The sequence below is a fragment of the Oncorhynchus nerka genome, linkage group LG6, assembly GCF_034236695.1.
Source record: "Oncorhynchus nerka isolate Pitt River linkage group LG6, Oner_Uvic_2.0, whole genome shotgun sequence".
NCBI classification, from domain to species: Eukaryota; Metazoa; Chordata; class Actinopteri; order Salmoniformes; family Salmonidae; genus Oncorhynchus; species Oncorhynchus nerka.
The window spans coordinates 24,383,019-24,396,688 of NC_088401.1; the positions used below are offsets into that span (position 1 = coordinate 24,383,019).

At 44.7% G+C, this 13,670-nt stretch overlaps 2 protein-coding genes across 2 annotated transcripts in view; one reads left to right on the plus strand and one right to left on the minus strand.

Moving 5' to 3' along the window:
- The window catches only part of LOC115131047 (piezo-type mechanosensitive ion channel component 2), a 203,641-nt gene extending 196,393 nt beyond the window's left edge, over positions 1 to 7,248 (minus strand). The window contains exon 1 of the mRNA XM_065019418.1: positions 6,519 to 7,248. Within this exon, the coding sequence (XP_064875490.1) occupies positions 6,519 to 6,582 (64 nt within the window). The 5' untranslated portion in view covers positions 6,583 to 7,248. The remainder of the gene's footprint in view (positions 1 to 6,518) is intronic.
- A 1,428-nt stretch (positions 7,249 to 8,676) lies between these two features.
- Positions 8,677 to 12,368, plus strand: LOC135572055 (polysialoglycoprotein-like). Its single transcript, XM_065019059.1, has 3 exons — positions 8,677 to 8,770; positions 11,058 to 12,077; positions 12,121 to 12,368. The coding sequence occupies exons 1-3, from the start codon at positions 8,677 to 8,679 to the stop codon at positions 12,366 to 12,368; spliced, it is 1,362 nt and encodes a 453-aa protein (XP_064875131.1).
- The last annotated feature ends 1,302 nt before the right edge of the window (positions 12,369 to 13,670 follow it).

Consider the following 13,670-nt stretch of genomic DNA (forward strand, 5'->3'; position numbering starts at 1 on the left):
TTCGTCTCTGCAGATCCTCTTAAGGAGAGACCAGCTATTTTCAGGTCTCTCCAGAGATGTTTGATCAGGTTCAGCTATTTTCAGGTCTCTCCAGAGATGTTTGATCAGGTTCAGCTATTTTCAGGTCTCTCCAGAGATGTTTGATCAGGTTCAGCTATTTTCAGGTCTCTCCAGAGATGTTTGATCAGGTTCAGCTATTTTCAGGTCTCTCCAGAGATGTTTGATCAGGTTCAGCTATTTTCAGGTCTCTCCAGAGATGTTTGATCAGGTTCAGCTATTTTCAGGTCTCTCCAGAGATGTTTGATCAGGTTCAGCTATTTTCAGGTCTCTCCAGAGATGTTTGATCAGGTTCAGCTATTTTCAGGTCTCTCCAGAGATGTTTGATCAGGTTCAAATCCGGGCTCTGGCTGGGCCACTCAAGATCATTCAGAGACTTGTCCCGAAGCCACTTTAGCACACATCTTTAGCTCTTATAACCAGACATTGTCAGGTGTGATATACAACTGGCTTGTTTCTTGTAGTCTGTCTGTGATTGCTTAAGTGTGTGTGTGTGTGTGTGTGGGGGGGGGGGGGGGGGGGCGCTCTGGGTTCTGTGTGGTTGGGGGAGTTCGCACAAAAGATCCATTCAGGTGGCTGAGTGTATTTCAGTGGCACTGCTGTCAGATTATAGACAGGAAACAGTTAGATAAAACTGTATGAATAGTCTGACTATAAAGCCAAACAAAAGGGAGATCGAGAGAGAGAGAGAGAGAGTGAGAGAGAGAGACAGAGAGTGAGAGAGAGAGACAGAGAGTGAGAGATCTCCAGGGAACTACAGAGTGATAAAACCCCATCTTATTTTAACAATGGGCCATAAACTGTTTTACTGATAATGGCATCAACTGCTTTAGAGGCACTTTAACTTAAATTAAACTTCAACCAACTGACCAGAAATGGAATAATAATCACACATGTATACCCCCCCAAAAATTGAAGTATTTCTCCCTAGGTATTTGACACCAAGTCCAGACAAATGTTTGCTTCTGCTTGGACCATCATGTACAGTGCCTTCAGATATTATTAATACTCCTTGACTTATTGCACATTTTGTTGTGTTAGAGCCTTAATTCAAAATGGATTAAATATATGTTTTTGTCAACCATCTACCCATCTACACACAATGCCCCATAATGACAAAGCAAAAAAGGGATTTATACATTTTTGCACATTTATAAAAAAAACAATAACATTTAAATATCACATTTACATAAGTATTCAGACTCTTTACTCAGTACTTTCTTGCGTATGACGCTATAAGCTTGGCACGCCTGTATTTGGGGAGTTTCTCCCATTCTTCTCTGCAGATCTTCTCAAGCTCTGTCAGGTTGGATGGGGAGTATCGCTGCACAGCTATTTTCAGGTCTCTCCAGAGATGTTCAATCAGGTTCAAGTCCGGACTCTGGCTGGGCGACTCAAGAACATTCAGAGACTTGTCCCGAAGCCACTCCTGCATTGCCTTGGTTGTGTACTTAGGGTCATTGTCCTGTTGGAAGGTGAACCAAGTCTGAGGTCTGAGCACTCTGGAGCATGTTTTCATAAAGGATCTCTCTGTACTTTGCTCTGTTCATCTTTCCCTCGATCCTAGTCTCCCAGTAGTCTCCCAGTGCCTGCCGCTGAAAAACGTCCCCACAGCATGATGCTGCTAACACTGTGCTTCACCGTATGGATGGTGCCAGGTTTCCTCCAGATGGGTAGCTTGGCCTTCAGGCCAAAGAGTTCAATCTTGGTTTCATCAGACCAGACAATCTTGTTTCTCATGATCTGAGAGTCCTTTAGGTGCCTTTTGGCAAACTCCAAGCGGGCTGTCATGTGCCTTTTACTGAGGAGTGGCTTCCATCTGGCCACGCTACCATAAAGGCCTAATTGGTGTAGTGCTGCAGAGATGGTTGTCATTCTGGAAGGTTCTCCCATCTCCACAGAGGAAATCTGGAGCTCTGTTAGAGTGACCATCGGGTTCATAGTCACCTCCCTGACCAAGGCCCTTGTCCCCCGATTTCTCAGTTTGGCTGGGAAGCCAGCTCTAGGGAGATTCTTAGTGGTTCAAAACTTCTTCCATTTAAGAATGATGGAGGCCACTGTGTTCTTGGGGACCTTCAATCCTGCAGACATTTTTTGGTACCCTTCTTCAGATCTGTGCCTCGGCACAATCCTATCTCAGAGATCTACGGACAATTCCTTTGATTGGTTTTTGCTTTGACATGCACTGTCAACTGTGTGACCTTATATAGACCGTTGTGTGCCTTTCCAAATCATGTCCAATCAATTGAATTTACCACAGGTGGACTCCAATGAAGTTGTAGAAACATCTTAAGGATGGTCAATGGGAAACGGGATGCACCTGAGCTCAATTCGAGTCTCATAACAACGCATCTGAATACTCATGTAAGTAAGGTATTTTTATATATATATATATATATATTAGCAAACATTTCTAAAAACCTGTTTTCACTTTGTGATTATGTGGTATTCTGTGTAGATTAACGAGTTTTAAAAATTTTAATCCATTTTAGAATAAGACTGTAACGTAACAAAATGTGGAAAAAGTCAAGGGTCTGAATATTTCCCGAATGCACTGTATAACTAGGAATAAAGTGACAGGTAGTAAACAGTAGCAGCAGCGTATGTGATGAGCCAAAAAAGTTAGTGCAAAAAGGGTTCATGCAGATAGCTATTTGGTTAACTATTTAACTAACTATTTAGCAGTCTTATGGCTTGTGGGTAGAAGCTGTTCAGGGTCCTTTTGGTTCCAGAAATGGCGCATCTATACTGCTTGCTGTGGTCTAGCAGAGACAACAATCTATGACTTGGTTGGCTGGAGTCTTTGACAGTTTTTAGGGCCTTCCTCTGACACTGCTTGGTATAGAGGTCCTGGATTGCAGGGAGCTTAGCTCAGTGATGTACTGGGTCATCCGCACTACACTCTGTATCGTTTTGCGGTCAGGTGGCAAGCAGTTGCCATACCAAGCGGTGATGCAGCCAGTCAAGATGCTCTCAATGGTGCATCTGTAGAAGTTTTTGAGGGGGAAGAAGTGTTGTCGTGCCCTCTCCACAACTTTGTTGGTGTGTTTGGACCATGATAGATCCTTGGTGATGTGGACACAGAGGAACTTGAAGCTCTCGACCTGCTCCACTACAGCCCTGTTAATGTGGATGGGGCGGCCCTCAGTTTCCTGTAGTCCACGATCAGCTCCTTTGTCTTGCTGACGTTGAGGGAGAGGTTCTTGTCCTGACACCACACTGCCAGGTCTCTGACCTCCTCCCTATAAGCTGTATCATCATCATCCGCGATCAGGCCTACCACCGTTGTGTCGTCTGCAACGTAATGATGGTGTTAGAGTCGTGCGCGGCCACGCAGGTGTGGTTTAACAGGAAGTACAGGAGGGGACTAGGTACGTACCTCTGAGGGGCCCCCGTGTATTGTTGCCTACCCTCACTCCCTGGGGACATCCCTGGATCCCTCCAGGATCCAGTTCTAGAGGAAAGTGTTCAGAGTCCCAGGGTCCTTAACTTAGTGATGAGCTTGGAGAGCACTACGGTGTTGAATGCTGAGCTGTAGTCAATTAACAGCATTCTCACATATGTGTTCCTTTTGTCAAAGTGGGAAAGGGCAGTGTGGAGTGCAATAGTGATTGCGTCATCTGTGGATCTGTCTCACCCTCACTCTCTCTCTCTGTTTCTCTCTCCCTCTTCCTCAAACTGGACTTTGAAAAACACCTTTCAAAATGAGTCATCCAATGTAATCATACTCTACATGAACAGAATGAACCAAATCTGGCTTAGGGCTTCCTTCCAAAATGCCAGAAATGACCCTAATGGTGCCACTTTAAAATAAATCTAAATTTTCACCATCTGATAGGGTTAAGTGCCTTGCCCAAGGGCACATTTACAGATCTTTCACCAAGGCATCACTTGAATTTGAACCAGCAACCTTCCGAATACTGGCCAAAGGCTCTCAACTGCTAGGATACCTGCCTCCCCGTTTCTACTAGGAAAGACCCAACCACAGCTGCCTGAGAACACTCCATGTTTCAAAGAGTCATAGAAGATTTTGAAAAACATTAAGGAGCAATATTGAAAAAACAAAAAACGAAGTAATCATACCATATTTTGAAAACTTTATAGAAAATCCTACTGTCAGACACAATCCATCAAAGTCACATCTAATATCATCTCTAAAACAGCAAATGCAGGAAATTACTGCCAATTTTTATTTTTATCTCCGTCGTGTTTAAAATGAATACTTCACTTGCAAAAAATGTAGAGATCTACATTTTCACCATCTGGCCAATGGTGAGTCATGAGGATGGGTGGTTGTTAATTGACTGAACTCCTCCAAAACAAGAGATATCAATCAGCACTGGTATTGGTCGCCCAGCTTCGATAGGTCTGTATAAACAAGCCTTCCAGATAAACCATGAGTCATAGAACAGACATGTCGCTGGACAATCACATTACCAGGGGACTCTGACTGCTCGTCCTCCCATTGAGCGTGGGCGTGTCGTAAAAGAGACTGCACAGAGTCAGATAAAAGGACTGAAAAGGGAGGAATAATAAGAAGCAGGACAGAGGACGATTAATATAACATCTTTCAAAGTTGGAAGTTAATCTGCTTTGAGAGGTGCTGATAGTCTCCCACACAAATCTTTATCACTGCCAAACTGAAGGAATGTGTTGGTGGCATACACTATTTTCTTTTACGAGGCAAGTCAGTTAAGAGCAAATTCTTATTTTCTATGAAGGCCTAGGAATAGTGGGTTAACTGCCTTGTACAGGGGCAGATTTATACCTTGTCGGATTGGGGATTTGATCTTGCAAACCTTCGGTTACTAGTCCAACGCGCTAACCACTAGGCTACGCTGCCACCCCAATGAAGACTCTCCTATGAGGTGATGCCATTGAGAACAAAAAGTGTAATGGTTAATGCTTTATTTGGTGGACATTTTGTACTGTATTTGATAGACTCAGTCCATCCATGTCCAGCTAAACACACTTCCATTGTTTCATGTATAACAGATATTGGGGGTTTCAATGGTCAAAAGTGACATGACCTCAGCAAGTTGCTCATTTCACATTAGTTTGCACTGCTTTGAAAATTAATACCTGGTCATATAATAATAATGCCCTTAGCTGTCGTAGTTTGCCAACCCTGCAGTCTTTAGTATAGAAATACACAATGTTGATGCTGATAAAACATCTTACATGATATCACATATTTTCTTCAAATCTGAGACTGATTCCCTAGGCAGTGTACCCCTGGTAAGGTTCATCCAAACATTGTGACCAATCATTTACAGTAGCAGGCATCTGTTCCAATATCTCACCAATCTGATCCTTAGAAATGTAATTAGTTTATATTCATTTTTAACACCCATCCTTAACATCACATCAATTGTGTTATAAAACCTACACCGCCTTTGACAAGTGATTTGAGGCATCAAAACATACATTTGCTCGCTCACTTTGGTTTCGTTTGTAAAGCAAGATTAGTCCCCATACTGCGAGATCGTGAGCAATTATTGTGTAGTGAGAATATTCCGAATACAAATCTGAATATTCTGACGATAGGACGTGAAACACAGACAAGGACAACCTGACCACAGTGTCCTGCTAAACAATATAATGATGTTCTATGGTCCTGCTGGACACCCCATCCACATAGTTTAATTTAGCAAAGCAAATAGGGTTAAACGTTGAAGATAATCACAGTGTCAGACACAATCCATCAAAGTCACATCTAATATAATATCTAAAACACAAATATTTCATTATCTGAGCATAAATCCTTTACAAAACTTCTAAAACGTGTTTTATGCTTAGATGCTACCTCTGAAGTTATTAGAAAATAACGGCTTCTTAACAACCCATTTGGCCTCCAACACGATATTCCCGAAATGCAAAACAGTCCATTTAATTTATTTTAATTAATCTAAACAAAAACAGTTTTAGTCGCATATTTGCATTACTTCAAATTAGTTCATATTGGCACTTTTTATCGAGTGATCAATAATTAAGCCATTTTTATTACTTGCATCAAATTTAGTTGAGTTATTGTTTTGTTAGTTGTTGCAATGTTGCATAACTGGGTCTGATGAAGGATACATTGTTAGCTCAGTAATAATATTAATAATAGTAATGAATAATTATTATTAGCGTTATTATATGGATGTGCATATATTATTATTATTGCTTGTTTTATTTTCTAAGTGTTTATGCTATTATCAAATGTAGCCAGTGGACTGATTTAGAACGTTTCCAATTCAATATGGTAAGTCCCAAAAAAACAAACATTTACATTTACATTTACATTTAAGTCATTTAGCAGACGCTCTTATCCAGAGCGACTTACAAATTGGTGCTTTCAAACCAATAACCTTTCAAAATACTTCAGTAATATGTCTAGATTATTGCACATATTTCTTGGATTTTCAATTATCGATGCAGCTGCAATTTTAGCAACACGCTTCATAAAATCCGCTTACCTGCAGCGAGACAAACTGGCAGCAGCAGCCTGAAGATCAGTCCGCACACCACCTGGGAAGCCATTCCTTAAAGATGTATAAAATATAAACAGGCAGCTGTCTTATTGTGATACGCTGCTATCTGGCATTGGGGAATCTTAATGCACCCGTCCAGCTCTCTCCAAAGTCCAGGTGAGAGGGCATTGTCCCGTTGGTGTCTCCAACATCCTTTTTAGAAGTCCAAGTCCAAAACAGCGCTTTTGATAAGTCATAGCCAACAGCGGAGAAAAGTTTAGGCACAGCTGCTTCCTCTGCCCTTAGTTTCGACACCCCATATCCAAGACCCTAAACATCTGGGCCAGTTGGATAACAAACGTTACACGGAGTTTCACACCATTTCTAACAGGGGAAAAATGTGGTTGTAAACAACGATGTTGCAGTTTATCGACACTAGGCTACCTGTTGATAACGGTTGGACCACGCTTATAGTAAATAAATACTTCACCGTGCTTAAAACAGAAAACAATTATGAAATACGGTCAGCAAGTTGCAAATTTATCATCTCCGTCTTGGATAGTTAACGGAGTTAGTCAAGCGTCCTGTTTCTTAATTCTCCATTAGTTTTGTAAGAGAAGACACTTGGAAATGCGTAAAAGCGTGACTATATAATTTCTTTCGGAGTAGCCTTAACTAACAGACATCGCGCACGACCCAGCCCCGCACAGCTCTATGCTTTACCTCATATGATTACACTTTTCTCCTCCTCAATGAAAACTTCACAAGACCACCCTGTAACTGACAAATGACTCCACCATTCAGAAGTCAGGCAATAATTAGGGAAGGATATCTAGTCCCCAATGAGGAGGAGCGGGAGGCAGACGCAGGGCAGGGCTGTGAGCGTGTAGCCTAGCCTAACGTGTTGCTCGCCCCTCCTCTGAGAGAGCCGCAGGCGTGGCTACCGCATTCCAAGCCCTCCTCTGGGTCAGGTAACTCCAACCCTCACAGATTCCAAGCTGAGCCGATTTTACGCGACTAACGGGAAAAGGGGAGTAAGGGTTGAGCCTTGCACAGGGACAGGTCATGGACTAGTAGTTCCCTATTATATAATTTTGATATGATCTACACAATCTATATAATGTTGTTATAACCATAGAGATAGAGCATGTTCACACACACACACACACACACACACACACACACACACACACACACACACACACACATATACATTACCAGTCCAAAGTTTGGACACACTTACTCATTACAGGGTTTTTCTTTATTTTTACTATTTTCTACATTGTAGAATAATAGAGAAGACATCAAAGCTATGAAATAACAGTTATGGAATCATCTAGTAACCAAAAAAGTGTAAAACAGATTCTTCAAAGTAGCCACCCTTTCACTTGAGCTTTGCACACTCTTGGCATTCTCTCAACCAGCTTCATGAGGTACAGTAGTCACCTGGAATGCATTTCAATTAACTGGTGTGCCTTGTTAAAAGTTCATTTGTGGAATTTCTTTCCTTCTTAATGCGTTTGAGCCAATCAGTTGTGTTGTGACACAGTAGGGTGGTATACAGAAGCTAGCCCTATTTGGTAAAAGATCAAGTCCATATTATGGCAAGAACAGACATGATGGTCAGTCAATGTGGAAAATGTCAAGAACCTTGAAAGTTTCTTCAAGTGCATTGTCAAAAACCATCAAGCACCATGATGAAACTGGTTCTCATGAGGACCGCCACAGGAATTGAAGACCCAGAGTTACCTCTGCTGCAGAAGATAAGTTCATTAGAGTTACTCAGATTGCAATCCAAAACTATGCTCCACGGAGTTCAAGTTACAGACATATCTCAACATCAACTGTTCAGAGGAGACTGCGTGAAATCAGGCCTTCATGGTCGAATTGCTGCAAAGAAACCACTACTAAAGTACACCAATAAGAAGAAGAGACTTGCTTGGGCCAAGAAACACGCACAATGGACATTAGACCGGTGGAAATCTGTCCTTGGGTCTGAGTCCAAATTTGAGATTTTTGTTTCTAACCGCATTGTCTTTGCGAGACGCAAAGTAGGTGAACGGATGATCTCCGCATGTGTGGTTAGATTTCAAGGCACACTTAACCAGCATGGTTACCACAGCATTCTGCAATACGCCATCCCACCTGGTTCAAGACAAAGGAGATGATTGTGGACTACAGGAAAAGGAGGACCGAGCATACCCCCATTCTCATTGACGGGGCTGCAGAGGAGCAGGTTAAGCGCTTCAAGTTCCTTGGTGTCCACATCACCAACAAACAGACATGGTCCAAGCACACCAAGACAGTCATGAAGAGGGCACATTAAAACCTTTTCCCCCTCTGGATACTGAAAAGATTTGGAATGGGTCCTCAGGTCCTCAAAAGGTTCTACAGCTGCACCATCGAGAACATCCTGACTGGTTGCATTACTGCCTGGTATGGCAAATGCTCGGCCTCCGACCATGAGGCACTACAGAGGGTAGTGCCAACGGCCTAGTACATCACTGGGGCCAAGTCTCCTGCCATCCAGGACCTCTATACCAGGCGGTGTCAGAGGAAGGCCCTAAAAATTGTCTAAGATTCCAGCCACCCTAGTCATAGAATGTTCTCTCTGCTACCGCATGGCAAGCGGTACCGGAGTGCCAAGTCTAGGCCCAAGAGGCTTCTATAAACAGCTTCTACCCCCAAGCCATAAGACTCCTGAACATCTAATCAAATGGCCACCCAGACTATTTGCACCCCCCCCCCCCCCCTTTTACACCGCTTACTCTCTGTTGTTATCATCTATGCATCGTCACTTTAATAACTCTACCTACATGTACATATTACCTCAACTAACCGGTGCCCCGCACATTGATCTGTACCGGTACTCCCCTGTATATAGTCTCACTATTGTTATTTTACTGCTGTTCTTTAATTACTTGTTACTTTATTTCTTATTCTTATCCATTTAAAAAAACTGCGTTGTTGATTAGTGGCTCGTAAGTAAGCATTTCACTGTAAGGTCCTGTTGTATTCGGCGCATGTGACTAATACCATTTGATTTGATTTGCGCTTAGTGGGACAATCATTTGTTTTTCAACAGGACAATGACCCAAAACACGCCTCCAGACTGTGTAAGAGCTATTTGACCAAGGAGTTCTGCATCAGAAGACCTGGGCTGTATTCCAAACACTTAACAGACACACCCTATCCCCTCAGCCCTCAAATTAAGTGGATACTTCTGATGACGTATCATGACGTCTGACGAGTATACCCTTGCAGGGGGCGAGGGAGAAAGGAATGATTTTTAAATGGACCGCCCTTGCCCGGAAATTCGTCACTAGTTCATCCCGCGATGATTGTGTTTTCAGCCACCAGTCCATTGTGGGTGCTTTATATGCATTACAGTCAATTATGATTGCGGACTTTTCTTAGCGGATGTACAATCATCACAAATTGAATTATGGGGCGTTTCAGGCCCCAAAGTGAACTTAATTGTACACTCACAAACAACGTTAAAAGCAAGGGCTGAGGGGCTTATGTTGCAAACTAATCTTTTGGACCGACGACAAATATGGCGACGTGGATTCCCCCAAGGACATAGGGCTGAGGGTTTAGGGCCGAGGGCTGTCTACTTTGAATTTGAAACGCAGCCCCGGTGTCACGTTTACTCCCGTCCCCCTCTCCGGTGCTTGCCGTCGCCCGTTGTCTCATCATTACTCACACCTACCACCATCGTTACGCGCACCTGCGCCTCATGACACTCACCTGGACTCTATCCCCTTTCTGATTACCTCCCCTATATCTGTCACTTCCCTTGGTTCTGTTTCTCTTTCATGTCTCTTCGTGTTTTGTCTTTTGTACTATGTTCTATTTATTATAAAAGTTGCACTCCCTGTACTTGCTTCCCGACTCCCAGCGTACACGTTACACATGGCCTCCACAATCACCTGACATCAACTCAGCATTTGTGGGAACTCCTTCAAGACTGTTGGAAAAGCATTCCTCATGAAGCTGCTTGAGAGAATGCCAAGAGTCTGCAAAGCTGTCATCAAGGTAAAGGGTGGATACTCGGAAGAATTTCAAATATAAAATCTATTTTTTCATTTGTTTAACACATTTGTGGTTACTACATAATTTCATATGTGTTATTTCATAGTTTTGATGTCTTCAGTATTATTCTACAGTGTAGAAAATAGTAAAAACAAAGAAAAACCCTTGAATGAGTAGGTGTGCCCAAACTTTTGACTGGATTTGTGTATTGTATGTTAAATATTGTCACGGATCCTCCAAAAATGCTGCTCACAGATCCCAGGTACTACTTCTCGTCCCGTGTATTGTTATTACAGGTCTCGTCCCGTGTATTTATTAGAGGTTTAACCTCGCTCTTTTGTTTGGGTTACATCCCTGTGTTTTTGTATATGTTTTTATTTTGAACTTCGTGCCCGTGCCTTTTCATGGCATGTTGTATTTTTTGGGGGGGAGTATTAAAACCCCATATTATTCATGCGCCTGTCTCCAATCATTTATACAGCGTGACAGAATAATCAACCCTAAATGGAGACCGCGGGAATGGCCCGTTCAACACCGCTGCAACTTCGGCAGCTGCAACTGGCCTGTCCGACACCGCTGCAACTTCGGCAGTAGCAACTGGCCCGTCCGACGCCGCTACAACTTCGGCAGCTGCAACTGGCCCGTCCGACGCCGCTGCAACTTCGGCAGCTGCAACTGGCCCGTCCGACGCCGCTGCAACTTCGGCAGCTGCAACTGGCCCGTCTGACGCCGCTACAACTTCGGCAGCTGCAACTGGCCCGTCCGACGCCGCTACAACTTCGGCAGCTGCAACTGGCCCGTCCGACGCCGCTGCAACTTCGGCAGCTGCAACTGGCCCGTCCGACGCCGCTACAACTTCGGGAGCTGCAACTGGCCCGTCCGACGCTGCTGCAACTGGCCCGTCCGACGCCGCTACAACTTCGGCAGCTGCAACTGGCCCGTCCGACGCCGCTAGAACTTCGGGAGCTGCAACTGGCCCGTCCGACGCCGCTGCAACTGGCCCGTCCGACGCCGCTGCAACTTCGGCAGCTGCAACTGGCCTGTCCAACACCGCTGCAACTTTGGCAGCTGCAACTGGCCCGTCCAACGGCGCCACAACTTCGGCAGTAGCAACTGGTCCGTCCGACGCCGCCGCAACTTCGGCAGCTGCAACTGGCCCGTCCGACGCCGCTACAACTTCGGCAGTAGCAACTGGCCCGTCCGACGCCGCTACAACTTCGGCAGCTGCAACTGGCCCGTCCGACGCCGCTGCAGCTTCGGCAGCTGCAACTGGCCCGTCCGCCGCCGCTACAACTTCGGCAGCTGCAACTGGCCCGTCTGACGCCGCTACAACTTCGGCAGCTGCAACTGGCCCGTCCGACGCCGCTGCAACTTCGGCAGCTGCAACTGGCCCGTCCGACGCCGCTACAACTTCGGCAGCTGCAACTGGCCCGTCCGACGCCGCTGCAACTGGCCCGTCCGACGCCGCTGCAACTGGCCCGTCCGACGCTGCTGCAACTGGCCCGTCCGACGCCAAGCTACAATCTCGGGGCAGCTGCACTGGCTTTGCCCGACGCGCTGCAATCTCGGGTAGCTGCAACTGGCCCGTCCGACGCCGCTACAACTTCGGGAGCTGCAACTGGCCCGTCCGACGCCGCAACTTCGGCAGCTGCAACTGGCCCGTCCGACGCTGCTGCAACTGGCCCATCTGTCGCTGCTGCAACTGGCCCGTCCGACGCTGCTGCAATTGGCCCGTCTGACGCCGCTACAACTTCGGCAGCTGCAACGGGTCCGTCCGATACCGCCGCAACTTCGGCAGCTGCAACCGGCCCGTCTGTCTGACGCCGCCGCAACTTCAGCAGCTGTAACTGACCAGCACAGCGTCCCTGTGGTCGTCCCCGAGGCCTGTGTCATTCCGCTGCTAGTACAGTGCATGGGGTACTGTCACGGATCCCCCCAGTACTGCTGCTCATTCTGCGCACCAGTTCTGGAGGCCTACGTCACCAGTCTCTAGGCTTCCCTGAACTGTCTAATTACGCACTCCTGGTTCCCATTTCCCCTGATTAGTAATTGTATATATGTGCCCTCTGGATCCCATTGTCCTGGTTGTTATATTTTCCCATGTCCGTTGGTCTTGTGAGTACCTGTGCTTTGTTGTTTTGGCTTTCGTGCTGCATGTATTGTGTTCTCATTATTACGGTCCCGTGTATTGTTGTGCACTTGTTATTACAGGTCTCGTCCCGTGTATTGTTATTACAGGTCTCGTCCCGTGTATTGTTATTACAGGTCTCGTCCCGTGTATTGTTATTACAGGTCTCGTCCCGTGTATTGTTATTACAGGTCTCGTCCCGTGTATTTATTAGAGGTTTAAGATCACTCTTTTGTTTGGGTTACATCCCTGTTTTTGTATATGTGTTTGTTTTGGGCTTCCTCCCTGTGCCTTTCATGGCATGTTATAATTTTGGGTGGAGTATTAAAAACCCCTATTATGTATTCCTGCGCCTGTCTCCAATCATTTATACAACTTGACATAGATAGATATTTATTAATACTCCGACATTGCTCGTCGTAAATGTTCTATAATTTTCTTAATTCCATTCTTTTACTTTTTAGATTTGTGTATGAGATATTACTGCACAGTTATTGCTATGAACACAAGCATTTCGCTACACCCACAATAACATCTGCTAAATATGTGTATGCGACCAATAAAATTTGATTCATATTATCTATGGTTATTGCATATACAGACATTTCTCATTCATTAGTTGTTAGGCCTACACTAATTGTGTAAAAATAGGCTAGTTGAGGATTATATTAGGAATAGGCTTTCATGCATATGGTTATGATTTTGTACTTATTGTATGGAAATAACATGTAGGCTACACCTACATACAATAAATCATAGCCTAACCTATGGCTCAGCAACAGTAATCTAGGTGAGGTATTCATAGGCTACAAAACAGTTTGTGTAACAATTTATTTGAAGTAGAGTACAGATATAGGTTCAAACGCATTTGCTTTGTGGTGTTACACAACTTAAAACCAATAGCGCAGTAGCAGGCCTATTTTGGTTTTAGAAGAATGGTCATGTATAGGCTACAACAGCGACATCTATCGGGATTTGAGTGGTGCAACATGAGC